This window comes from Schistocerca serialis, chromosome 9 (assembly GCF_023864345.2).
Source record: "Schistocerca serialis cubense isolate TAMUIC-IGC-003099 chromosome 9, iqSchSeri2.2, whole genome shotgun sequence".
NCBI classification, from domain to species: domain Eukaryota; kingdom Metazoa; phylum Arthropoda; class Insecta; order Orthoptera; family Acrididae; genus Schistocerca; species Schistocerca serialis.
This window is the reverse complement of record NC_064646.1, coordinates 182418292-182433581: the sequence shown is the minus strand read 5'-3', so window position 1 is coordinate 182433581 and position 15290 is coordinate 182418292. Positions and strand designations below refer to the sequence as shown.

At 41.4% G+C, this 15290-nt stretch overlaps 1 protein-coding gene across 3 annotated transcripts in view; it reads left to right on the top strand.

The window, feature by feature from the left end:
• LOC126419823 (splicing factor, suppressor of white-apricot homolog) overlaps positions 1-15290 on the top strand; it is a 161813-nt gene that overhangs the window by 107424 nt on the left and 39099 nt on the right. For all 3 annotated transcript variants that reach the window (XM_050087055.1, XM_050087053.1, XM_050087054.1), the window contains exon 11: positions 7036-7194. In XM_050087055.1, coding sequence (XP_049943012.1) covers positions 7036-7194 — 159 coding nt within the window. The remainder of the gene's footprint in view (positions 1-7035; positions 7195-15290) is intronic.

Genomic DNA, 15290 nt, shown 5'->3' with positions numbered 1-15290 from the left:
ACGTCCTCTCTAACATATATGCATGTTCCTCCGTGCATGGAGGTTTTCCTACAAAAACAAGATGAAAGGGTAAAGCCCTCTATCCTTGTGTGATGTAACATATTTTCGGATAACCAGTGCTCACTAACACATATAACAGACACTTCTTTTAGTTCATCTGCTAACAATATTTCTATCTCACTAACTTTATTTGATAAGGATTGTACATTTTGGTGCAGGAGCATAAATTTCGACGATGACTTATTTACTAGGTTGTTTTGGCCTACCTTATGTTCGACAGCTGCACATGACATATCATTTTTAACACTTTTACAATTGAAGTTTTCTTTCCAGAGCGATGTTTTAGAAGATGAAATCAACATTTCTCTGGAATCACTTGCCATAAAAAACGTTGTGGTTCTTTCCTGTTTCGTGTTGGGCGAGTTGACTTGTCGTGTGATGGCGTTTCTGCTGTAATTTTTGGAGTTGTAATTTGAGGAACCGCAACCAGGCTAGATGGGGATCCTCTTCTTGCCGCTTCAACACTTCCTGAAGTCATTGGAGTGATATTCTCTTTATTTGAAATTGGTGATTCCGTTGCTGCTGCTGCTGCTGCTGCTGCTGCTGCTGCAATTGGAGGCTGCACTAAGCCTGGCTGATTTCGGTTTAATTGTTCCATGATTGCATCGCACAGTGCTACTTTCCCTTTCGTGTTTCTGTGCAATCCATGGGCAGTGAAATTCTCTCTTTTTTGACTGTCTGCATTAATATATGTCACATTGCTGAAGAGCTTACATATTTTCTCGAACTTTCGGTTGGTTGCTTCGATTTCTGCATTCACACACGATGTTTTGATGAGATCATGTCTCATAGGGATGCTTATTACAAAAACTTTCATGTCCATAACTTTTGCCAATGTTTCCCTTAAAGATCGCAAAGCGAATTTTGCCTCGTTCTTGTAGACATCGTTTGCGCCAGCTAAAATAATGCAAGAGTTACAACTTCCATGGTTATTGTGTGTGTCAATATGCTGAGTAACTTCTCGCAGTGGAGCACCTGGCTTCACAAATCCAATAACACTTTCATTTATTAGTTTTTCGTTCATGATCTTTGCCAGTCCTTTTCCATGACTATCAGAAAATAAATAAATAATGCCAGCATCTTGTTTTTTACGTTGACTGTTTTCGTTTGTTGTTTTCGGTTCCGAAACTTTCGTTTGTATATCTGCTTCACTTTGTCTGTTCGTTTTTTCTGATAGCACACTGAATCTGTTTTTGCACACGATATTAGAATCAGTCAATAACTTTCTTTGAGAATTTGACAGTTTACTTTTCACTACCGGTATGTTTGGAAGTTCGCGATTTCGAGGAAAGTTTGATCTGTTTTCATGCTTCTCCGCTACCATGCTATAGTTGTTTGTTTGCACACGTTTTTGTTTACTTTCAGTTCCTTGCAACAGTTTTTCTTCAGATGGCTGTATTCCATGATTTACTACACTCGATTTTTGCACACTGTTTTTTTGTATTAAAGTTACACTGCTTCTTTGAGATTTATCTTCCTGGATAGAGTTTTCTTCGGTCACTGATTCCCATTTTCCTATTTTATAGTTTTCAAATAGTGATTTTAACATGTGTCCTGCAAGTTTGTTAGTGGGAGCTATCTTGAGACTTCCAGTGGGTCTTATTGGGATGTTAGATTTATCAATTTTGGCTCAGCTGCTCTTCCACCCTATTTGCCAACAATCAAAAAAGTATCTTACACCTAATGTTCAGTAGTGAGGTCCCTCGGGCAGTTATCCAGGACCTTTTGTCACCATTCTCATGTACTGGAATATTGTTGGCTTTTTTCCACTGTTTCCTCACATAATGTCCTTCTCCATCATGCCCTTTCACAAATGGCTCTCTTGCTTCATAGTCCTTTGTCCTGCTGTTCACGTCCTTAAAGAAGGCTCATGTCTAGTTTTTCTTGAATGCGTAATTCGTTTCTTCCACATTTTCATTCTGTGTCTTTCTCCTTTCATTTTGTATATTTTAGTGATTGTGCTTCTCATTGTTTCGTAGATTTTTAAATTCATTCTCTTTCTTAGTTTCCTGGCAAACCCTCCATATTTTTCTTCTAGACAGCTTCTTCACTTTCATTCATTCTCCCACCACTTGTGTTTTCTTCTCTTGTAATGTAAAAGTCTCTTGCTTAACCCTGTGATGTGGTCTTCTGTTTCGTATAATATACCATTTGGACTTCATTATGTCCTCATCCTTCAGTCTTGTTTCTTGCAATGCCAGGATGCTGAAATGTCACCTTTAATGGTGTGGCTTAACCAAAATCAAAAATGTGGAAGGACTTGGCCAGGATTTTAAGTACACATCATTCACCATTTGAAAAACTTTATTACCACATATATAAAGAGAAACAATTTCTGGGATAAGCAACAATTACATTAAATGGCCATTAAAAAGGGAACAGCAGAATGACATTTTCACTCTGCAGTGGAGTGTGCGCTGATATGAAACTTCCTGGCAGATTAAAACTGTGTGCCGGACCAAGACTCGAACTCGGGACCTTTGCCTTTCGCAGGCAAGTGCTCTACCAACTGCCAGGAAGTTTCAAGGGAACAACAGTTTGGATACCACAACCGTTATAAAATGAAACAGGGCCTTTTATCAAATTATAACTTTTTATAGACAACCCCTTAAACTGCAAACCTTTAAAGTCATGACCGAATGTTGTTATAATTTAAACCACAGACTCTACATATTTTAACAAAGCACACAGCTGGGAGAACAGTCATGAGCACAAGTAACTTAAATACAGGATGCCATTACTTATGAAAAGAATGTTACAAATTTGCAGCATTTAAACAACCATGGAACTAAGATGGAACATCCTGAAATTTAGACTTAAAAATAAAAGAAAACGCACAAAATATTAGGAATAGGTGCGGCCTCTATAGCTCAAGCGAGAAACAAATTCTGGCACCATAGCCAACATTTGAATTCAGTGACTGAAGAAACAAATTCAATATTTGGCAATGTGGCCTTTTCTTTTCCCCCGTTAAAAAATAAATAACCGTTAATTATGAAGGAACTATGCTCTGTGCAAGACCGGTCACAGCTAACAACGCATGGCCAGAGCTTTCAGCACAGGTAAATCCCATAAGTACAAAGTTTAAGCCTTGCAAAGCAGATTACATGCTTTCCTCTTACAAGAGTGAGTGGTAACACCATACACAATAAATAGAACCCAATGGGATGTTAACCTGACAAAATAAGGAATAACTAAAAACAATTTGTTTGCATATAGGCACTGCGCTTATGAAATACAGTCAACTGTGGTCAAACCAAGTGTGAGGTCCCCAAATCCAGTGCTGTTACAGCCCCAGGCATTAAAGGGGAGGAGGGAGGGCTGTTACAGTAAGTAAACCACTAAACTAAAAGAATGATCAATTGAGACCAGGAGTAGCTTCCCGTAGTAATTAACAAAAAAACTTGGCCAAGTTTAAAAACACATTACACTGTCAGAACAAGGGGTTCCAAACGCATAGAATAACTGTGTACTTAGGTCCTCAGAATGAGAGAAACAGCAGTTACATAACAGACTTACTAGATTACAATAAAGTTAGTTAGCAAATGATGACCTTCACTGGTCACTTACGTCTTTCGAATGAGGAAAACAGCAGTTACATGAAACAGTTAACAGATTAAAATTTCGTAACTTGCCAAGCAGCAACATTCTAGGTGAAGGTGGTGAGGCCAGTGAGGGATATAGAAGCACAGCTGTAAAAGCAGTACAGTCAGAGAGTCCTGTGTAAAGCAGCATACCGTACTGTCCATGATGCTGGTACAGACTAAATGTACATGTCCACCACTAAACGCTCAACACTGCCACAGTTGCAGCACTCAGGGAGAAGGGCAAGTTTGAGTAACCTTATAGTATTCATGCACTATGGATATTGCAAAGAATGGTAGAATGGAAAATAATTCCAGAAGTACTGCCGAGCATGGACTAAGAAACCTAAACAGCAAGGAATTTGCAACTCAGCGTGCCTGCTCTTCAATTTACAATCGCACCAGGGATGAGACAGGTGAGGCAGTGAGGCTCTTACACAGTCGGAACAATCATGCTCACTTGTAAAAGTTCGATCTACCGTTTCAGACAAAGAGTGGATTTCTTGGAGCCAAAGTTAACACTAAGAGAACAAGCGACAAGTAACAAGAGGGCTTAATATTGCAGCCATGTATCACCTATCATGCACAACTAGATTATTACACAGAAAATTAATCAATTCCGGAAGACTACAGTAAGAAAGCCGTTGTGGACGCACAAACATTTCCAATGTCCTAAGTCAGTCTGCCTCACCACAAATTTGAGCCATGTGACCCCCCCTCCCCCTTGACACCGAGATAGGAGGATGTTGCCGATCAAGCAACACTTGTCTCAGCTCATTAGTCCCTGAGGCAGTGCCTTGCTTCCACGATTGTGACATCACCACAACACCCCTAAATAAACAGTGCAGCCATGCTTAAACCTCCCTCGTGCCAATTTTTGTATTTTTCTGTCTGCCTTATCGAAATTTGTGTCTGTGTCATGGTGTAACGTCCATTTGCAACAGCGAAGTGTAAGGTTGGGACCTATAATGACAGTTGATCCTGCTGAACTACTCTGTTAGCAGCTGAAAGGAAGTGGCTTTCAAATAGGGACCGCAAACGTTTGATGACACGATGACAAGTCAACCAAATCTTCTATCAGAAAACATGTCTGGTGTGTCATACGTGGAATTAGTGACAGTTCGTGTGTCTGTCTCATTGATGCACCTAATTTGTATGACTGGCAGGTGAGTGAGATATGTCTTCTTGCCGGAAATAGGTGTTTGTATGAATGTGGATGTGATCACTTCCAAGGAAATGATGAAAACATAATAGTTCGTCACATAAGCTGCAACAAATGAACTCAACAGTTTCACAGTCACATAGTTTCTTCGAGCTCTGTCAAAACGTAGTTTTTAACATTTTTAAGTTGCGTTCCATTTTGGCAGTCTTGACTATTGGATTCCTTCATTGTAACATAGTTCACATCCATTTCTTTGTTGTTTTCATTTCTGTGAGATATTTGTGTGGTATCTCGCCTGCTCTCACTATTCATCATATTTACTTGTGACGGTAATGTGTTCTTACCATATGACTCATACTCTATAACCAATGCATAGTGTGATAACTGCCATGACTACAGAAGGGGAACAGACATTTCAGTGACCTGCCGGACAGTTCATAATGTTGTGGGAAGAAAAAGGGGGGGGGGGGGGGGCATGAGTGAGTGTTGACGGGGTTAGCCTGCTTGGCAGTCCAACACCATGACCACTTACCCACGATGCCGTTAGTGTATCAGGCTGCTCTTTATTGCACTTCTTGTTCTTAGACTGTTCACTGTTTCTGTTTTGCTTGTGTGCTTTTGGGCTGTGCACTGGGCCATCTTGCCCAATTTAAAGGCCCAGTTTGGTATTATTTTCTGTGCCCAGTTGATTATGAATGCTGAGGTATTGGGGAGCTCTGACTCTACCTTCACATTTGATGTCCCCCCCAGAATCCGAAAGCTTGCTTCCGCTAACTAAGGTTGCCAGGGGCTAAGTACTTCCCAACGGAGGCTTAGGTCCCATGTGCTCCTTGGTTACTTTCAAATTTGAAATATTAATTAAGCTACCACAGTAGCGGACAACTGAGGTAGTGAACCCCAGAGGATGGATACAGAGCTGCTCGTAATGAGAACTGAAACCCTTTGGAGCTACTGTTCTGGAGTACAGATGCTGCAGTTTAGGTCCTGTCACAGCCATGACATTGTAGGTACTGTGTCTGGATGAAATTCAAGTTTGCACTGGAGAAAGTTCTGCCACTTTCCCAGCCATGTAGATTCTCACTTTCACCTGCTTTTGAAGCTGGTGATTTTCTTCACCTGACTTCCTTGGTGAGAGGTGGTGAGGGGGGCGGGGGCGGGGGGGGGCTTAGTCAGTACCGTTGCCTAGAGCCAGACAAATCCAGTTTTTTTATCTTTTCTCTCTCTCTCTCTCTCTCTCTCTCTCTCTCCCCCCCCTCCCCCCTCTCTCTCTCTCTCTCTCTCTCTCTCTCTCTCTCTCTTTTTTAATGGGGTGTTACTCCTTCCCCGCATCCTTTTTCAGCTAGGCTTGGGACCATCTATGGAAGATTTTGAAAGTGGCTTTACTATTGTGGGAACATGAATTTTTTGTCAGGAAACTAGGAACCTTTTGAAAAACATGAAGAGGCAAATATTCATTTCATGCAGTAGCACCTCAATACTATATTGGACAACTCTTATCTCCACAGATTGGTGCAAGTATGTGTTTCAAAGCTGGTAATAATGGTATGGAAAAGAATCTGTTATGCTTAGCTGACATGGCAGGTCTTGGCAGTATGGGTATTCTGAAATCCCTTTGAAATTTGTTGTAAGGCAACTATCTGTGACAGCAGGAAATGTGGTCATTTGTCAAATTCTACTGTTGTACTGAAGGCAGCAGTTTTTCTTCCATATTCAAATATATACTCACAGTTTTCACACAACAGTGATGGATCAGCACCAACAACAGTGATGGATCAGCACCATAATGTCTCAGGGGACCGCTTTAAAATTACAGCACCACTTCCTTATGAAAATCTTTCAACAATATATGGTTGCACTACTATTTTTTATTTAATTGATTATAATTAATAGATTTAATGTAAATGTTTATTTTTTTCAGTTCTGTAAGTAAATGTGATGTTTGCATTCAATAAATACGAAGTAATTGATAAGTGTATTTTCATGTTCAACGTAACACTGAAGCTACTGAAATATGACAAAAATAAGGAACATACGGTACTTCAAAAGTAAGCCACCAGAGAATAACACTGAAATTGGCAACAAGTATCAGTGAAATTGGCTACAAAAGAAATGATCTTTTGCTGTACCCACTGACAGGGAAAAAACTTTGTATGTCATGTGTTAAATATGCCATTATGACGTAGTTTTTGTATAACCAGATATGATGTGGACATTGTGATGGTATTTCAGCTGAAGAACGTCTGAAAGACCGTTTAGCAGCTGCTGCACGTGAGAAGATAGCAGCAGCAGCGAGAGAGAAGCAGATTCAGTTGGAGAGAAAGAGAAGAGCTGCAGCATTCCTTAATATGATACGTAAAGATCATCCCCTGCCTACAACACCAGTTATAGGTATGTTAATTGATTATTAAAACTCTGTTTTGTTTCACATGAACAGATATAAGACAATACATTATTGATTTTGACACATTCATTGTTGCAAGATATCCATATACAAATATATTTCCTAAATGTACATTTATACTTCGCATGTCACATTATGGTTTGTGGCAGAAGTGACATTGTGAGTACCACTTTCATTTTCTTTCCTTCTCTTTCGTGTGCAAGTGATGTGCAGGAAGGACAACTGTAAAGCCTTTGTATGTGTTTTAATTATCTGAATTTACCACCATAGTCATTTTGTGAGGTGTGTTTGAAGAGGTAGTATGTTGCTTGACTTTTCTTTGATAGAAACTCAGCAGTAATCTCTTCTGTGAAAGAAAACATTGTCTGTAGTAGGCTGGACAATTATCATTTAGTTTTTGTGCATTGTCCAGTTTTGATACTGTCATTTCCAATAACCTTATTTTTCAAATACTTTTTACTAAGCCTAATGGCTTCTTTGGGTTTAAACATTTTATCCATTCCCACTGGTTCCGGCTCTGAAGCTCAGCCACCCTGGCTTGATAAGATCACTGCAGCTGTTCATGGCATTTATAGAATTCAACACATGCAGTGACCACATGTGTTCAGTTCTGACAATACACTTATTGTCAAAAGAAAGTTACTCTTGTTCTTGCAGAGGAGCTAACTGACATTGTAAGTGATACATATGAGGAGGCATCTACAATAAGAAAAGAGTCTTACAAACCTCTGTGTCGACTACCCAGAACGCTGCAAAATGTTTGCACAGCCATTTCTCATAAGCAGCCCAGTCTTTGGTGGATTCATTGTGGCAGGGTAGGGAGTGAACAACCGGCAGTTGAGCCTGGGTGAAATAGCCAACTGTTACAACAGGGCTGTATGTGCCTGCTGTTCTTGCAGAAATGACTGGAGTAAAGCCTCCATGAAAGAACTGAATTGCAGAAAAACCACAGAGTCAAAAACGTAAAAATTCGACCCTCAACGATGCTGTTTATGGTCTAACGAGGAATAGGAACAAGAGAAAATGCATACAATTTATTGGGCCATGGAGGGACATCAACAAGAGTACAATGAAAGTAATTTAGCATAGATGTTGAGTCACTGAGAGCAAAAAAAAAAAAGAAAAAAAAAAAAAAAAAAAAAAAAAAAAAAAAAAAAAAAAAAGAAAAAAAAAAAAAAAAAAAAAAAAAAAAAAAAAACACTCAAACAAATAAGCTTTCGGCCAAAAGGCCCTTCATCAGCATTAGGTAATGCACATGCACACGCACACGCACATGCACACACATGGAAATGCAACACACGACCACAGTCTCTGGCTGCCGAGGCCAGACTGCAAGCAGCAGTGCATGCCGGAAGAAGCAGCCTGAGTGGTAGGGATAAGGAGGTAGCTGGGGCAGGAGGGGGAGGGAGGCAGGCTAGGGGTGGGGGACGGTACAGTGCTGCTTGTGGGACCATTCAGGGGCAAGGTGGGGAGAGAGTAGGATAGCTAGGTTCCATTTGTTGGTTAGACAGGGGGGGGGGGGGGGGGGGGGTGCGGCAACTGGAAAGGAGAGAACTAAAAGGACTGTGAGTGCATTGATGGAATAGAGGGCTGTGTAATGCTGGAGTGGGAACAGGAAAGGGGATATGTGGCTGCAGGACAGTGACTATAATGACTTCTCTCTCTTTCTGGTGCCCCCATCCGGCTCTATATCTAACCTCCTGATTGCAACTAGCTGCTCTGCTGTCTCTCCGTCTCCTCCCTGTATGCTTCCATAAACAGCACTTTACCTTCCCTTACCGCTACCCTGCTTTTGCTCCCCCTCCCTGACCCAGTTTCCTCCTTATCCCCATCTCTGCCCCTCAGATAGTTTCCTTTCATGTGCTACTGCTCACAGTCTGCCCTTGTCAGCCAGACACTGTGGTTTTGTGTGTGTGTGTGTGTGTGTGTGTGTGTGTGTGTGTGTGTGTGTGTGTGTTACCTAATTCCAATGAAGGCCTATTTGGCCAAAAGTGTACTTGTTTGAGTGTTTTTGTTTTGCCTATCTTTGACTTATTGTTTGAGGAAAGAAATTTATACATCTCGGACACATTTGACAACTGACGGCCTGGTGGCTGTGCATGCCTGTATAAAAATGCTGCCCTTGTCAGGTGTCACTGGTGTAGAGCTGCGCGCACACACCAGAGCTGGTGATGATGCTCAGTAACCACGACTGGCGGCCACATCGAGTAGCTGCGAGCATGTCATTTGAATGTCGGCATGCACTATGCTTGCCACAGTGGCCCAATATAGCATCCATTGTGAACTGTAATTGTAGTAAACGGTGGGTTACTACACATGCTCCTGTACACATTTCAGTTCACATAAATCTTTTACACACTCGTATCTAACCTCAAAATCATCTTCAAATAATTAGACAAGTATCTGTTAATTACCATTATTCATCTCAACAAATACACAAAAATCCCTCTATATTCCTTAACTTCTTCATACATTATTGATCTCGTTACATGTGTCATCCTTATATTTAATATTGTTATGTAAACATGTCCCAACTCATCTACTTACACATTTTCCTGTGCATCACAACCATATGTTGTTATGTTATTCCAATTCTCTAAAGTTTTTCCATTATTCATGAAACAATTCTGCAATATTACATGTGATTCTTTACTGATGCTAATTAACGTCACTCAGTATTTTACTAGATGTTTCGTTTCAGATCTGGTACTTGTCACTTTTCTTTCTAACACTAATATTTCTATAGTCTTTTTGACATTGAACCATACAAACTCTTAGGTATTTCAATTACTACATCAATGTGAACTTTTTACTATTGTGATGCATATGCTGTAGGTTTTACTAAACTGTTCCTGATTGAAATATTTGTACAACCACTACTTGCTCTACTTAGTAACTACCACAACTTTCTTCCTCAATGTATAGGAAAGGGAGAGGAGTGAAACTTCAAACAAAAAGTAAAGCTCTAATCAGCTGGAATTGTACCATTCGCCAGCTGATATCTCAGCAGAATAATCGTTGGTTCGCTGCAGCTACTCTGAATCTACCCTTTGGCCTGTTTTATCCTCATCTTCAAGTCGATAATATCTTTTTGTGTTTCCAACATGTCCTTCATACTTACTCCTCCCAAGTTGTGTCATTCCCAGGTGGGTATTCAAATAATACCATAAAATACTGACTCTTGGCTAAGCAAGATCTCATATGGTGCAAATCCTTTGGAATCATGTGGTTGATGGTTCCCGACATGTTCAAATTCCTCCAAATATTCCTTTTGTGGCAGTACGTTTTACATAATCAATTCAGTTCTTGCATCATCTGTTCTGCAGCGATTGGAGGCTGGCTTATATGTAGAGATGGCAATTAGTTTTGTTTGATGTTTTTCCAGTGCCATGTCATCTTTATATTTCCGCCCTGTGTTAGTCTGGGTGCACCTGTTATTACTGTCGACTAACGTAGCAGCATTACCTTACCTCATTGTACTAATTCTTCTATTAGTCTCTTTGGTTTGGTTCTCTAGTTGTGTTCCACCTTGTAAATGGTTGATGTTGTCCATAACTCTCATTGTCTTCATGCCTCTGCGCTGCTACTGCTGGCCTTAAATTTGTCGCAAAGTTGCGGATTGTTAGGCGTTGCAAACTTGACATTGTGTTGTGGTCACAGTGAGAAACAGAAACAAGCAAATGTGTCATTTGGAGTAACGCTTTTAAATCTCATGTCTTCACATTCAACATAGTAACAAGAAGATGTGATGTACTCACTAATGCAAAGTGCATGTAATCACAAGTTTTTCTCGGTAACCAAGCAAACAAACAAATCAAAGCAAAATGCACTGACAGAATTAAGGTCATGGAACTTTGCACTGCAGCCAGGAGAACATTTCACAGTGGTCCTGGTGGCCAGTGTGTGAACCCTGTTTGACATCTGCTAATTGATCAGCTGATCATTTGACGTTTGGCATGATTGTCGCTTGTTGTTGCTGCACAGGGGAAAGCGGATCACCATCCTCGATTGATACCCAGAGTGCTGTCCATGTATCATGCCGGGAAATGCACCCACCCTCCAGAACATGTTTAGCATTGAGCCAGAGCCGGCTGCTTGGTGATGAGCAAAAATTTGGTCTGGTTGTTGGAAGATGTGGATTTGAAGCTTGTAGTATGATGAACGCTGGCTTCCCTCTGTCCGTGGAGACAGTGTTCATCTTGCCATTTATGAGGATTTCAAATTTTTTCTCACCTCTTTTAATGATGTGATGTGGATGAGTATAAGGTGGTGTCAGTGGCCATTTGATGCTGCCATCTCTTCACAACATTACATGTGTACAGTATTGTAACTCTCGGTGTATGGAGGGTTGCAGTTTATCATGGTGTAATGGTTGTTGCAGCCGTATCTGTATCTTCCTTTCCATGAGGTGGGCAATGAATTCTGGTATATTAGTTTCGACCATTAAAAATGCACATGAATTGGTGAACTCGCTGGGAAACCGTAGGACTTCCCCATATATTAGCTCTGCTGATGAGGCGTCCAGCTCCGGTTTGCACATGTTGCGTAGGTTGAGCAAAATCAGTTGTAAGGCAGATGTTCATTGAGAGTCATAGCACATTAATGCAGCTTTAAGTGAATAGTTTCAAAATTTGGCCAGTCTGTTACTGGCAGGGCTGTAACTTGTTGTTCTGTGGTGCACTGCGCTACAAAAATTACTCAGTTGGACAAGAGAATCAAAATGAGAGATCCAGTGAGACACAAACCCAATAGCCAGTGTATTAGCAGAAATATTAACCTCCAGATTGGCTTCTCGTCAGCCTGTGAAACGACCCATTACTGTCCACTACATCTTACGGATGTAGTGGACTTACAACATCATTATGAGGATGTGCGAATCATGCTGTTGTGCCTAGAAAATTACCTATCAGCGCATGAACGAGGCGAGATACCTTGCTGTGCTGGAATTATATGCATGCACAAGCCTATGTTTGACTGTCCAGGTCACATAAAATGGCTAACTATGAGTGTAATAGTTACCATCATGCTGGGGTGGCATAAGTTATGTAACCTTTCGAAGACTTGCTTGCGTAGTGCTGAAGGAATGAACAGATGAGTTTTCCTGTTTGAAACCTCACAGTACAACTTGGTGCTTGTTGCTGAAATGTCAGCAGGCTTATGTTGAAGACTAGATGTGGTATCTGGTAAAAAATCTGGTACCTGTTAAAGAATCTTGAAGTTCCCTGTCAGAATCTTAGTGGTTGGGCTAGCTGCACAAGTCAACTGTCTTTGTGATACTGCTACCTGGGACAGGCAGTCTGTCACTGTATTGCCGTTCCTCATATGTGCCTTAAAACAGTGGTGAATTGTGCTATGAATTTCAGGTGATTTTACTGTCTCGGGGAACATTTTTAATTCCCCCCCCCCCCCAATGGCATAGGTTGCGGGTTTATGGTCTGTTTAAATGACAAAACCTCTCGCTTTCAACTGTGTCTGAAGATATTTATCAGTCCACAAACTGCCTGCAACTTGCTGTCATAGGCTCTCCATTGTTGCTGAGCCATAGTGTGTTTTTGTGAAAAGAATGTGAGAGGCTGCCATGCCTCATCTGCATGCTTTTGCAGTGCAGCACTGATTCTCATTTGGATAGCGTCTACTATGAGCGCGAGAGGTGTTTCTAAAGCCAGAAGTGGAAGAAGGGTTGCATCTGCTGCACTTTTCTTAGCTGCTTCAAATATGTTATCCATTCACTCTGTCCACTGCTCCAACATTTTGACTTTAACCTTAGAACCAGCTAAAGCTGTGGGCTCTTCAATCCTGCCGCATGAGGTGGGTTATGTTGATAAAAGTTAAAGAACTGTGAAGATTCCTTGGAGTTCTTGATAGTTTGTGGCCATGAAATAAATTCTACTTTTTGTGATAATAGCATTGATCTGGCTGGTGATATGAAGTGGCCTAAAAAGGTAATCTCTGCCTGGCCATAACACACTTTGAGGTGTTCAGCACTACTCCGTACTTGTCAAGTCACTTAAGTATCACAATCAGGTGTTGTTTCGTGTTATCCTGGGGTTGCTGAATAAAATCTCTCTCTCTCTCTCTCTCTCTCTCTCTCACACACACACACACACACACACACACACACACACACACACACACACACACACACACACACACAAAGGGGGCTAGCACACCTCACGCACACAACTGCGAACTCCAGCATCTCAGGCAAGATCAAGATATGCAAAGCAATATTGTGAACCTTTTAAAACTTAATCTATAAATCTTTGCCATGTCTGGGCAGCATTTCTCAGTCGGAATGTCATATACAGTGTTTTGAATAGGCCGAACTGCATAATAATAGCCGTTTTCAAAATATATCTTTCAGCTACAGTGATCTTTGTGTATGCATTTGTGCAGTCTAGTACACAAAACACGTTTCCCCCACATACTACATAATTACAGGGCTATTACAAATGATTGAAGCGATTTCGTAAATTCACTGTAGCTCCATTCATTGACATATGGTCACAACACACTACAGATATGTAGAAAAACTCATAAAGTTTTGTTCGGCTGAAGCCGCACTTCAGGTTTCTGCCACCAGAGCGCTCAAGAGCGCAGTGAGACAAAATGGCGACAGGAGCCGAGAAAGCGTATGTCGTGCTCGAAATGCACTCACATCAGTCAGTCATAACAGTGCAACGACACTTCAGGACGAAGATCAACAAAGATCCACTAACTGCTAACTCCATTCGGCGATGGTATGCGCAGTTTAAAGCTTCTGGATGCCTCTGTAATGGGAAATCAACGGGTCGGCCTGCAGTGAGCGAAGAAACGGTTGAACGCGTGCGGGCAAGTTCCACGCGTAGCCCGCGGAAGTCGACGAATAAAGCAAGCAGGGAGCTAAACGTACCACAGCCGACGGTTTGGAAAATCTTACAGAAAAGGCTAAAGCAGAAGCCTTACTGTTTACAATTGCTACAAGCCCTGACACCCGATGACAAAGTCAAACGCAACATTTTTTCTTAATGGTGAAGTGAACAGACACAATGTGCAAATCTGGGCGGTAGAGAATCCTCACGCATTCGTGCAGCAAATTCGCAATTCACCAAAAGTTAACGTTTTTTGTGCAATCTCACGGTTTAAAGTTTACGGCCCCTTTTTCTTCTGCGAAAAAAACGTTACAGGACACGTGTATCTGGACATGCTGGAAAATTGGCTCGTGCCACAACTGGAGACCGACAGTGCCGACTTCATCTTTCAACAGGATGGTGCTCCTCCGCACTTCCATCACGACGTCCGGCATTTCTTAAACAGGAGATTGGAAAACCGATGGATCGGTCGTGGTGGAGATCATGATCAGCAATTCATGTCATGGCGTCCACGCTCTCCCGACTTAACCCCATGCGATTTCTTTCTGTGGGGTTATGTGAAAGATTCAGTGTTTAAACCTCCTCTACCAAGAAACGTGCCACAGCTGCGAGCTTGCATCAACGATGCTTTCGAACTGATTGATGGGGACATGCTGCGCCGAGTGTGGGAGGAACTTGATTATCGGCTTGATGTCTGCCGAATCACTAAAGGGACACATATCAAACATTTGTGAATGCCTAAAAAAACTTTTTGAGTTTTTGTATGTGTGTGCAAAGCATTGTGAAAATATCTCAAATAATAAAGTTATTGTAGAGCTGTGAAATCGCTTCAATCATTTGTAATAACCCTGTATAATTCCTCAGTAGAGGAATAGAGTAGCAATCCATGTCCTAGCAGCCAAGGTGTAGTAATCACCACATGACCATCATGCACCGTTCTTCTTTGGTACTAAATGTGGGAGCGACAACAAAGTTCTGCTAGATGGGTGAATAATGTATTCCTTCAGCATGATATTAAATTCCGTGTAGGCAATGGCATATCGATTAGGGGTGAGACATCTGGGTCTGCATGAAGTTGGTGAGCCTGGGGTAGTGTTGGTGTAATGTTTGGTGTTGTAAAATACCTTTTGTGGGGCGCCAGGAGGCCTCATTATACCAGGAAATTGTTTTAGAAATTTGGTGTACCCATCGCCCTTCGACAGGATCAGTTTGGCATCTTGTACTGTCCATTA